Here is a 13,390-nt window from a genome sequence, read left to right as displayed (position 1 = left end):
GAATGGAGAAAACGGGTTCAAATACATGTTGTTCTTTGACAACTTGCCAGTGGCAGCAACTCCATTTTGCAAAGAAATGGATTGATATACAGTTCAAGCACTCCCCACAAGCATAATTCACCATGTAATTGGTGAGAACACAACGCTGTGTTCAGCAACACATTTCACACATTCAAACCGAATGGACGCGAGAGTAACAGATGCACTCAAGGTTATGAGGAAGAAGTGCAAGGGCTAACAAAAGGAAACCATGTACGATCAAATTAACTTTTTAAACAAAAAACATCCTTTAACTCAACCGATGCAACTAAAAGTATAGTACGTGTCAAATTGTCGTCTTCATAAAGAATCACATCCATGACCTTCAAAGTATAAAAGGTGCATCACACGTCACCATGGATGCACCAGCTGACAGAAACAAACTTTGCTTCAGCATCGACAAATGAGCCTCTTGAACCAGCTGACGAGAGTGTGCCTTTTCGGCTCGCCTTACCAAAGCTTTCATTTTGCATCACAAAAGGCTTTACACAATTAAAATTAAAATTTACCATAGCTAAAAGTTAACATTTTCATTGACAAAGTGGGTCTGTGACACTTTAATGGACTTTATTCCTCGTCTTTGGCAAAAAGGAAGCATATTTTGGGCAAATGGGGAATGAGCGGGTCACAATTAATAAAATAAAAGTAGAGTGGAAAGACCAACCTTTCGGCTAAGCAAAGGAAAGACTAACCACTTGTAACTTTTTACTCCACATGCACAAAGCAAAAAGCGAGGTTAAGCAATTGGGTCTGTCGGTCTCTGCCTGCAGACATCAGTTTATGATTAAGGAACAACTCCATTTAAATTGAATTTTACATCTTCAACACTGGAACATGAACTCACCGTTTATCAGTACTTTGGCTCTGAATTTGGAAAATGGTACAGAATTTCATCCTGATCGGGCATGCGCCCATAGTAGCAAGGCAATTTTTTATTTTTTTTACCCTTTCTGCTTACCTGTCAGTCAAATAAAATTGAGAATCATTCCCAACAGGAAATTTACTGTTTCTAAGGACGTCAGAAAGGAAACAAACAAATGGCATGAAGAACTCATGGTTTGTCGTTGTTGTTATATGCCCCCGAACAAGCCCACGGCACAGAGACAACCAATCAATCTCCCAGATTTAGGTTGGTGTACCCCCGCCTTCAAGAAGTCAGGGCCACGACAGACTTAGAGTGAGAGAGATGGAGAGAGAGAGGGAGAGAAATAAGACAGGCAAATGGGAATGGGCTGGTCAATGGGGGACCGATGGGCAGTCTGATCATGACCATGCTGCAATGAGGAATCCGGGCAACAGGGAAAAATGAGGAAAATTTGGACTCATGCAGTGTTTTAAATAAGGTGGTGTAAAAGACTCTGCATCAATGGCGGTAAACCTCAGATGAAAATAAAAAATAAAAAAATAACAATTCTACAGCCTTTAAAATCTTTATTTTATTTCAATCTAATTATATACTCAAACACTGGAGAACATAAATCACCTTTTTGGCACTTTGAAAAACCTTCCATTTAGCAGTACTTGGCCAAAATATTCCACCATCTCGACCAATTACATTTGCTGCTCGCTCTCTCAGCATTAAAGAATATCAAGATTCGGACAAAATGGCGACCGGTAGGAAATGTAGATAGTGCGAAGAAACGCAATAAGCAAGAATTTAAAAAGACCATTCTCATGTGTTTTTTTTTTTTTTTTCGCAAGATTGCGTGGTAAGGTGTTTTATGAATTCTCGTTTTATTTATTTTTTTTAATCTTGGTCCCCACCCCAAAAGTGGAAAGGACTCGGTCTCGGTTGAAACAGATGAGGTCCCACCAATCAAGCAATACAATAGTGGAAATGCCATTAATAAAATGTTGGGATGCTAAACAAATCTGTACAATTAATGTACTCCCTCCACTCCCAACGGAGGCTTGAGTGCTTTGGGGCAGTGTCTTGTTTACGATATAGATACCGTTACGCATGGCCTCCGTGCCTCAAAGCGAGTGCCCCGCAAGTGCACGAAGGGTCAGGTTGCAGACAATTAAAAACGATCACTTTGAACTTTGTCAATTGACAACCAGTGCACAACATAAAAACAGAAGGAACTATAAAATGCAATTTATTAAACCCCACCGTTAAAATGCACCAATTTCATTCGATGATAATTAATTCAATCAATAATTTATCATCAACCCCCAGAAACTGTAAAATTCCGCACATGAAATACAAGTCACGTTCAATGCTTTTAAAATCTTAATCAAAGTTACACACATATATTTCATTGAAGTATAAATACTTCCACAACTCTTACAAAGGCAACTTCCAGCCCCTGATAAAGCAACTATGCCTGGTGTTGGCTTGATGGTTAGGGTGGTGGGCTTGGAATCCTACGATCCTGAGTTCAAATCCCCCTTGGCTGTTAAATTAATACAAGGTGGGGTTGACTCTGCCTGTCATCCTTCCGAGGTCGGCAAAATGAGTGCCAGCTTGCTGGTATCCTGTGTCGGAGTGGCGACCCATCCAGGATTGTGCCCAATAGCTAAGGAGACTGCTTAGGCAGCACCAACGCTCTGCACAGAGAATGGTCCCAATGGATGGATAAAGCAACGATACTCACATTTTAATACACCACTTTTATAAGATACGTGCCGCGACTCAGTCAGAATCTTGCAGTGTCAATGTGCAATTGATGAACCTTACTGTATTGAAACGAACATGCAGATGAACAGTCAACCTTGTATCTGGAGTGCGTGAGCCCAGCAGGAATTATCTCGCAGTAAGGAATCAACACAACCCTGGTCGCACTGAGGAGCGGTGAGGGACGACCTTGACGAGAGCTGCCCAGAGAAGCTGTCAGCGTGGAATGTCAACGTGGACCCCGAGTGCTGTGGTGGCTCCTCGTGAGCACAACCCGTCTGCTAGCAGGAGTGAATCCGAATACCAACAAGGTGCACTGGATCATGACGAGGTCTGTGGTCAACGTGCATCCAATGATGCAAGGCTCACGATGCTGTCGCAGCCTGCTCCTGTTGTGCACAGTTTGCTTGGCCCTTGCTTGGCAACACGAACGTCTCTGCACTCCGCCACTCTAAGTCTCTGTACACTGCTGGAGCTGGATCTCGAGTTCACTTCCAAGACACCCTCTGTGTTACTTCTCCTGAATGCTCATCGTTTTCACCTTTTATGACAACCATGCAAGGTCAATCCCAAACCAATGCAACATACTGTCTGAATTAAAAGATTGACCAAAGCTTGACCATTGTTTCAGAGCATTGCTTCTCCATAAATCTTTCACCCAGTCCAGCTCCGCCCAACGTAGGAGTGATGCTTTTCACGTTACTCAAACATTGTAGCCTCAACAAGAGTCATCTTCAAAGCTCTGTTGATAATCTATCTCGATGTCACCGACACACTCAGTTGTCTGTGCACGTGCCCTCCCTCCCCCCAATACACATCACATTTATTTAATTCACTGTAACTCAAGTTGCCTTTCGCACAGTTACTATCAGAATCATGTAATGCACATTGCCTTGAACACAAAACTTAACATATCCAATTATATAGGATTCACTAATCCATAACAATACATCACCTATCCGATGCTCTGGGAAATCCCCTCCTTTTTGCGGATGACTTGGCATTGTGCCATAGAGTACTCAATCACTACATCACCCTCTGCCAATATGTAATTGATCAAATGCTGGTCTGACAATGGGAAAAAATCTCGGTCTCACCGTGACCCATCAGAAGGATCTTCAAACACTCGTTGCTTTTACTATGGTCAGTCATTGAAAGGTTAGGGCTCTTGAATCTCTCAGCCTAATGATCATCCATGACCTATCCAGGCTCATTTACGCCAAGTCTTTGAGGCTACATGGAACTGGGGCACAGTGACCATGAAAGGGCATTTGGTGATCACACCTTTCACACGTCTCACACCATGGCCACCAAGGGATGTCATGTATTTATTTATTTAGTTATTTATTTTTTAACATGCACGTGACATCACCCACTATTTAATTGAAGCTGCACAGACTCATCCAACCAGAGCGAAAAACAATACCTGCATGTGCGTGGTTTGCCTGTACTGAGACAAACTCTTTGCTTGCAAAAACTCAAGAATGTCCGTCATTTTATTTCTCCTTCCTCTCAGAAATCCATTGAATGACCACTTATATGCTCTGCTGGCAGTTGAATGTTGGTTTTCTCACGCAAGTGTTCCATCTTATTGTGTTGTACATAAACGACATGAAGTCTACGGTTATCAACCAGTACAGTAAATTCATAAAGTTTATCAAGTATGGCGAATGTTAAGAGATCAAGCCAAACGAGAAATCTACCACTGACCAATCGTGCTTCACGTCATTAGGAGGATGACATGAATGTCAGTGTTTCTCAAATTATCATCGGCGGTGGACTGGGGCACTGTTGATTCATGATCACATGACCGTTTCGGTTACAACCACCGGCGCATGACTGAAAGCAAATCTGATTAGCGGCAGGGCTCGAGACCGGGCAGAATGACTCGTCTAATTGTCAACATTTATGTCAGGTGTTCATATCATTTCTGTCACAAGTCACTATATTAACCCCACTTTGGGGAAGGGGAGGGGGGGGCATGTTGTAATCGGCTCTGCTTGTCCATCCGTCACACTATCGCTTCAATGGTTGTGCAGAAATTCACCAAACTTGGTAGTTATAACCCCAGGGCCCAAAAGTGCAAAAGAAGCTTCATTTTTGGCCCCACACCTTTGGTTGAGGTCAAAAGGTAAAACAACAACAGAAAAACGTAATTACAGACGCTTCTTTTAAAGAACCTTTGTTTCTTGCAATCAACATTGGGGGACGCATGAAATGTGTTATGATCTTTTGGATTTGACCTCCGGTTCATGCCCCAGGAATGTGGGGACTGAGGGTCACAGTGGTCAAAACAGAAGTTTTTTGTTTTTTTTTTAAACTCAAAATTTGATATTGGGTCATTCCTGGTGGAACATTTTGCCATGTTTCAACCTTGCGTTAGGTGGGAAGCGTAGGGATTTGTGATTATTGACTTCACTCTCGAGTTAGATTTATCAACAATTAATAAATTAGATGAATGGCAAGCATTTGCCTGAAACCAATAAGCAATTCATCGTTTGCATTTCATGGCAATGTCATTGTGCGGGGCATTGGCCTGTATGGCAAGCGCCATGCCAGGCCGAGTTCTCTGTCATCGATCTCACGTCTCAACTCTGCTCGCATTGTAACCATACCGAGCATGCGTCGCAAGCGTAGGCAGCGTTTGCAGACTACATTAATAGCCATGTGACGCGATAAAAGGTGGTACAAAAACTCATCAGACTAGCAAGTTCAGCAATCCTCCTTATTGCAAGCTTATTTGAGTTCCAAGCCGATCCAGGACCCAGAAAAAAAATTTTACCCAAAATTACCGAACCAAATTTTTGCTGCAGAGTTACAGGCCTGTGGTGCCTTTATTATGTTGTTGTAAATCTTCCAAAGTAAAACCCAATCTTGTGATTAATGAAACTATAAGAGCGACATCCTTCAGAATGGCCAAACAAAATATTTCACTAGTAGCATCACAGTAAGCAATCTCCTGATTGGAGAAACATCCTGTGCGCAATTAATCTCAAAGAAAAGTTTTATTTCATAAAAATCAAACGTACAATTTTTTATTTTCAATGTCAGGTGGCAAGAAGGTACAAGAGCAGCGTCATTTTGGCCCCACCCATGGGGCGGGGGTCAAAAGTTCAAATACGGGCACGTCGTATTAATGAAGCTTTGTACATGGAATCAACGTTGGGGGAAATCATGCAAGTAACTATTTTTTTTTTAATATGACCTGCGGTTCATGCCCCAGTGGTGAGGACTTAGTCATAGGGGTCAAAATGCGAATTTCTTTTTCTGATATTGGATCAATCCTGGTGGAACTTTTTGCCACCTTTCAATTTTGCTTAAAGTGGGAAGCATATGGATTCGCGATGGCTTATCATCATCAACTTCGCTCTAAAACGCATACCTCCGCCAAGCTGCACAGTTTACAGTTTGTATCTGTCCCACTGATAGGCCGTATCCACATTGGGACCTCAACCCAAATATAAAGCGGTTCGTTCTTGTCAGATACCCAACCGGTCCACCACGTTTCATTCAAATCCGTCAATATCTTTTTGAGACACCGTGCAACACAGTTTTTGGCCCCGTCTCTCAATGGTGAGGAATGGTATAAAAATTCCAGCATCTGGATCTTCACCAAAATCGAATCAATTTGGCTTCATCACACCCAACCTGTCCACTAAATTCACCCATAAACTTTTTGAGATATCCTGCAAACAAACAAAGACAGATGGAGGTCAATAGGTAACCTCCGTCGACCTTCGGTGGCGGAGGTCGTAATTATCAGCAGTTGTTCACATTTTCATGAAGTGTCATTACATTGCGCATCACCGCTTTTATGACAACCATTTGAATCACAGATGTGTTTGGACTGTTGGCACAAATGAGTAACAGTTTAAAAGCACGTCATATGCCCATACATGCGCCAAACCATGAGGTCATGATATAGTTTTGCTGCTGAGGTATACGTTTAAAATAGCAAAATTAGAAGAAAAAGAATACCTATAAAACAAGAGTTATCAGCTTACACAATGCATGTTGTGGTGACGAACAGAATTTTGCACGCATGCGCAGAAAATCAAAACGCCTCTACGCCGAGCCGAAGCACGTCATTGCTCGAATAAAGTAACCCAAGCAAGCGGCATTCGGGCTTCCTGCGAGTGGAGAAGCATCCATGCAGTCAGGCGAGAAAGAGAGGGCGAAGATGATGCAGGAGAGGGCCCCCCCACCCCCCCCACCCCCCCCCCCGACGTGGGAATGGAAATTAGTGGAGAGAAACATGACACTTCAACAAGAGATCTCAATTTACAGCACAGACATAGAAGACAAAGGGTCATGATCAAATTAAATAATTCTTCCACTGGGGGAAACCCTTTAGCCACATAAAGAAACCCCCCAAAAAAAATTAATCTCTGAAAACCACTGTTCATAAATAATGTTCGGCAAGCACGCCGGCGAGCAGGTGATACGTAGCAGGCAGGGTGGCAGGTATGCATGTATGCAAGCTGGCGTGCAGGGAGGTAAGCAGGTACATGGACAAGTTGATACAATGGTGAGCACAAAGGTGGGTGAGCAGGGGATTGGGAAGAAAACCCAATAGATTGGAGGTAAGACAGTCAGGCTGGCCAACAGGCAGGTAGGTAGACATTTGGGCTGGCGTACAGGTAGGTAGACAGGAAGGAAGGTTGACATTTGGGCTGGAGAACAGGTAGGTACACATTTGGGCTGGCAGACAGGTAGGTAGGTAGACAGGAAGGTAGGTTGACATTTGGGCTGGAGAACAGGTAGGAAGGTAGTCATTTGGACTTGCAGACAGGTGGGTAAGTAGGCAGTGGGGCAGCAGGCCGACACATACAGAGTGCTTCAAAAAGATTGATACAACTTTGACTTCCTGCCATTTCCTTGTTTTTTAACCTGTACAGTTTTCCTTTTCAGGGTTTGGTGATGTTATTGTGGTAGTTGTTCCCTGGGATTTTTAGCTCTGTAGTTCAACTATACTATTGACAGTGAAGCAAAAGACAAAAGTGGTGGCTCTGTGGTATGAGACAATGATATGTAGATACCCGCCGGAGGTTCTGCCAGGAATACGACCTCAGAACACGTGATGGACCCACAAATTGTGCCATTCAACGTACTGTGAAACATTTTGAGCACAAGGGTACAGTGCACAACCAGAACAAGGGCAACAGTGGCAGGATAGCATCAGCAACCAAGAGTCAAGCCAACATAGACACCGTGCGGGATTCTGCAGTGGACAGTGCCAAGAAGTCCCACCGCCGGCGCTCCCGTGAACTAGGCATCAAACCAACATCAGTCTGGCGTATCCTCACTAAAGGCCCGGTCAAACCTTGACGTTTTAGCCAGCAATGGCAACGTATTAAAATGTATGTAAAACGCTGGCTGACGTTGAACTTTTGATGTTTTTTTTTAAGATTCGGACGTATTCATAACGAGTTGGTCGTATGCATAACATATTAGTAATGGACACAGAACGTTTCGTTGTGTTATAGATAACTTATACCAACGAATGCTGAACCTGTTGTCGGCCTACACAACCGATGCCCAACGATAGTCTAACTTCGGCATAGCGCGTTGCACGCATCGCCGACGATGTCGTGATGTAGCCTATTAAAAGGCTGACGCACAACGATTCGAATCATAACTGCCCTAGAAATGGAAGTGTCAACATCGCGGTCACACCTTGGCGATCTTGCCAGCGTATGCCGACCTAAGAAAAATGTGTCTAAAACGTTGGGGCACGTCAAATACGGTACGAGTAAGTTTGGTATACGTGAGTACAACGCTAAAGTACGCTATCATAGGTCGTAGTAAGTAGAGTACGTCAAGAAATTTTAAACATGTTCAAAATTTTACGACGTACTCGGCGTATGACACACGTTCTGCATGCGATGGGGATAAGTTTTACACACGATATGTGGACGCTTACACACGTCCACAAACGCTACTTATAAGCTACTCAAGTCGAAACACGTCGCGGTAATGTCTTTTTTACGCGAAACTTATTTCTAACTTATATTTGACGTGCTTTGAACCAATTCTTTACGTAGTCCCAACACACATCGACGTATGTAGACGTATTCCAATGACGTCTCCCGGTCGACAAAAAAAAAAAAAAAAGAACGTGTTTCTAGGTGACAACTGCCATATAAAGACGTGTTCCCAGCGGTTTTGGGAATTGGTATATAAAAATGCTGCTCATAGAAGGGGAACCCAACAGTGTTTTCGAGTTCCTTTTTGAGTCGATGTCCGTATCAGTACCAGTATCAGTATTAGTAGTAGTTTGTTCATGTTGGCAGTAGTAGGTGGGTGTGAGGGGGAGGGTGTGGGTGTGGGTTATGATGGATCGTCCTTGCGTCCGCGTGTCCACGGGTAGGTTCATAGGCTGCCACTCAACGATTTAAATGGCTGCATCTCCACGATTGAAAGTAGACGCTTGCCTCAACAATTGGATTTTTTTTTTTACACTCAACGACTTTTAAACGGTACCACTCAGCCATTTTCATTGTTTACAATGAACGATTTAAATTGCTGTCACTCGCCTTTGTTTTTTGACGCTGAGGTTTTGAAATTTGAAGCGTTTCTTCTGAACGTGTTAAAACGCTCAAACTCGACTATTTTAAATAGACGCTGCCGATGGACAATTGGAATCATAGCCAAGCTAGACATCGAAGTGTGAACATCCTCGTCATGCCGAAGAAAAGTTTGAAGAATGCTGCAAATAAGTGTCCTGGCCGTGGACGCTGACGCAAGGACGATCCATTATACCGACGTCTTTCAGCCTATGAGTAACTTAAAAGTAACGTCTGTCGACGTGTGGCAACGATCGCGTAACGTGCCAACAACACGTTAATCATAGGTTAGAAATAAGTTTCGGGTACGCTAAACATTACCTCGGTGTGTCTCAACTTATGATTAACTTACAAGTAGCATGTGTTGACGTCTGTCAACGATCGCAGACCGTGCATACAACTTGTGGCCAGCGTAGCGGAACGTGCGAGTCATACGCCGGCATACGTCGTGAAATTTCAAGCATGAAAAAATTTGAGGACAACCGAAAAGTACAACGTTTAAAGCCAACGTACAACGACGTATGGCAGTGTTTTTCAGCGTGCTCTCAATGTTATCAAAACTTACCCATAACGTATTCAACGTGTGCCAGCGTTTTAGAAAAAAAATTCAAAAATCGGCATACGTTGGCTAAAACGTCAAGGTGTGACCGGGCCTTAAGGAACTGAAGCTTTTCCCATACATCATCTCCATTCGGCATAAACTGAGTTAAGATGACATGAGAAGGAGACTTGATATGTGCATTTGGCTCAGTGGCAGGATGGAGCGGTCCTCAAACTGGATCAACCTGATCTGGTTCAGTGATGAATCCCATTTCCACTTGAACGGTGCCATCAACAACCACAGCAACATTTTCTGGGGGGCAGAACCACCCGAGGAGATCACCGAGAGGTACCTGAAAGGGCCTAAGGTCACATGCTTCTGCCCCTTCAATGCCAGATGGGAGAACGCTTGGGCCTTACTGGTTTGAGAATGACAACAGCAGGACGGTGACGATCAACGATGAGTGCGACCGGGCCGTGGAAAAGAAGTTGCATCATGATCTCGCCCAAAAGGTCACCCCAAACTATCTCGGTGTGACCCGGTCGATGCAGGATGGTGCACCCCCACATATAGCCTCATTGCCCTGGGTACCGCTCATGACTGAGCACCCCCATAGCCCAGACTTGAACCCTCTAGACTACTGGATCTGGGGGGCTGCCAAGGGACTGTCTATGTCAACCACCCTGCCACACTGGACGATCTGAAGTAGGTGGTGTCAGAACAATCAACACGATTGGGAACCTTTCACTCCGAGCAGCCTTGGGAATCGAACAAAACATCGGTGAGGGCAACGCAACAAGATTTCACCCAGTCAACCAAATAACGTGCTATTAAACGGTTAACACAATAATAATAATAATAATAATAATAATAATAACAATAATAACAATAATCAGGGCTGGATTTTGAAATAGGAAATATAGGCAATTGGCCTAGGGCCCACCAGTAACTGGGGGCACACCGGGGACTTGTGGGTTCTCTGATCGGCCAAGGAGGAGGCTAGTAGGCCCTATAGTAAAATGAATAAAATAAAATAAAGGTTATGAAAAATACAACAGTACATTTTTAAATGCCCATTTCCCACCATCTATCTATCTGTAAATTATATACATTACGTGTTGTATTTAGTGAACTTCATTGTTATATTACATGCGTTTTGGTGTTCTTATTTTGTGATATTGGTATCTCTTATACTAGACTTGAACTAATTTATTATTACTTTATGCTTCCCTGATTTATTAATTATCTGACCTCCTACAATCCCTTGACACAAACAGTATCATTGACAAATTTGCCATAGAAAAAAAAAAAAAGCAGGAAAATGTCATTTTGAACTTCACATAGTTGTGCTTGCAAAATTTATTATGCTTCAGTTTCATTGTATTTTTCCATTATTCCTATGTGTAAGATGTACATGATATGGAACTAATTTGATGAAAAATTATTGGTGTTACATCATGTTGTACATTACAATATTACGATTTTTGGAGGGGGGGGTGGGGGGGCACTGATAAAGCTTGGCCTAGGGCCCACAAGCAAGTAAATCCGGCCCTGTCAATAATAATAATAATAATAATAATAATAATAATAATGTAAGAACGAGAACAGATCCAACTTATTTCATCCTCATGATCCCCTCCCCTCAACGCACCACAAACTCAAACACAAGGGCAGCCAGGTGACAGACAGGTCACGTGTCAAATTATAGTTACAACGCTCCACAATCTCAAAAAAAAAAAATCTCGAGATGTCATTGTTATCGTTACTATGAATCGCAGAGGCAAAAAAAAAAAAAAAAAAAAGCACACAGCCTTCCATACACCAAGTCACAACAATGAACCAAAATGACGGGTCGAGACGGTGAGCAACGGTTCCTAGAACTGCAACAACATACTGAATTTCACTGCAGAGCTCCTCGATTTGGTATCCCCCCCCCCCCCAGAGACCCACCAGGTCGTGAAGCTCAGCCAAGGTGGGTCGCGCGAGTTTCTCGGCGAGCGCGCCCGTCGTGTTGCGGTAATGGTCGATCCTCGGCAGCGCGTCCATGGTGTTGTGACCAAAGGTGCGCAGGTAGGTGTGTGTATCGTAACCCGTGGGATAGCTGTATTGAGTTTCGCCATTCTCCGTGACCTGGCCGCTACTCTCAGAACTCCTCGGGACGAAGTTGACCCTCGGAGCGGACCGAGCTAACTTGGGGTCGTGCGCCGGACTCTGTGGGTCCTCGGCTTCCTTCTCGACACCTTCTTGCCCGTCCTCCTCGTCCACCACGTTCACCTTGAACCGACTGCCACCCAGAGAGCGGCTGGTCTCTGCCAGCTGTAAAGTTTCCGACATGTCTCCGCCCCAACTGCAAGACCCTCGCTCCGACACAACCGTCCTCTCAGTCTCCCTGGGTCGTCACGCTACAGCTTGACGCTCCTCCGGCTCACAAGCAGCAGGTCTCCCCCCCCCCAACCCTTTCCCTCAGAAAAATCCAGCGACTGAGGGAAGGGGTAAAGGGAAACAAAACGGCCAAATGAGATATCTGCAAAAGGGCGGCAACAAAAGCACCGGCGGAGCCATTTATGGGCGGGGTCAAACCGCACCGGCGGAGCCATTTATGGGCGGGGTCAAACCGCACCGGCGAAGGACGGTCGTCGGAATTAATTAACGATTTAAATATCGTTTTTCCTCATCAATTTCAATAAACGACACATTTTGTTTGCGAGCTTATCGTTACGGGAAAATATTTGCGAATTTAATCTCTCACAATGTCTCACGGCACTTCCGTTCTGCGTCACGATGCACGACGACTCTCGCCGGAGCACGAACTGTGAGGAACTTCAATGGGTTATTACACGTGTGTGTATGTGTATATATATATATAATATGAAGAAACGACGAACGACAATGTAAATACTCGGAATATTTATATATTGGTGCTTGTCACGTGATTCACAGACACACGTGGGATTGATTAATTATTATTCATCTTCCATCGTATCAGGTGTAAAAGGGTGAGGTATTTTTATTTTTTTTAGTTGAACAGCCTCGACGACGTTGTGCTCCCCCCTGATCGAGCCGACGCTGAGCTTCGACTCCACGTGTCCTTGGACGTTGAGCCTCTTTCACCATGCCAGGACAACAACCCCACTCGCTGATGATGAAGTTGCAATATTCCATCTATTACGTACGCAAATATTGAGGTTTTTTTTTAGTCGCGTAGCGCACCGCTGGCTCGAAGAGAGCTGCTTCTTCTTCTTTTTCTTTTTCTTTTTCTTTTTCTTTTTTCTTCTTCTTCTTCTTCCAAAACCTTTTGGACTCGACTCTTTTATATACAGGATCCGGATCTCCTTAAATACTAAACACCTGTACACATCCTTACATAGACGGTGCCTTTTGAGAGCGTCTATCATGAACTTTTAAATATATTCGGACATTTGCTTTAAAGTTTCGAAAAGTTCACGTTACTATTTAAAGATTATTCCATTTAATGTGTCGTAATTTAGTAAATACACGATTTTCTCGTCATGAGCAGGAGCCTCCATGACGAGTCTCGCTATTGGCTCCATCAAGGCACGTGACGAAATATCGGAAGTTGTTGTTGTTCTTCTTCTGGTGAAGATAAAACCTTGATGACGCGGCTCT

General features: G+C 43.8%; 1 protein-coding gene across 3 annotated transcripts in view; it reads right to left on the bottom strand.

Annotated features, from left to right (window-relative positions):
• The window catches only part of LOC147030804 (solute carrier family 12 member 2-like), a 94,914-nt gene extending 82,610 nt beyond the window's left edge, over positions 1-12,304 (bottom strand). For all 3 annotated transcript variants that reach the window (XR_015056513.1, XM_085875237.1, XM_085875238.1), the window contains exon 1: positions 11,714-12,304. Coding sequence is in view for 2 of the 3 variants with exons in the window: in XM_085875237.1 (XP_085731363.1) it covers positions 11,714-12,097 (384 nt within the window). In the remaining variant the exon portion in view is untranslated. The remainder of the gene's footprint in view (positions 1-11,713) is intronic.
• Between the last annotated feature and the right edge of the window lie 1,086 nt (positions 12,305-13,390).

Source organism: Eptatretus burgeri, chromosome 3 (assembly GCF_056783735.1).
Source record: "Eptatretus burgeri isolate ZD-2024b chromosome 3, Ebu_testis_v1, whole genome shotgun sequence".
In the NCBI taxonomy this organism is placed as follows: Eukaryota; Metazoa; Chordata; class Myxini; order Myxiniformes; family Myxinidae; genus Eptatretus; species Eptatretus burgeri.
Note: the sequence above shows the minus strand (reverse complement) of the source record. Positions and strands in the feature narration are given on the sequence as shown.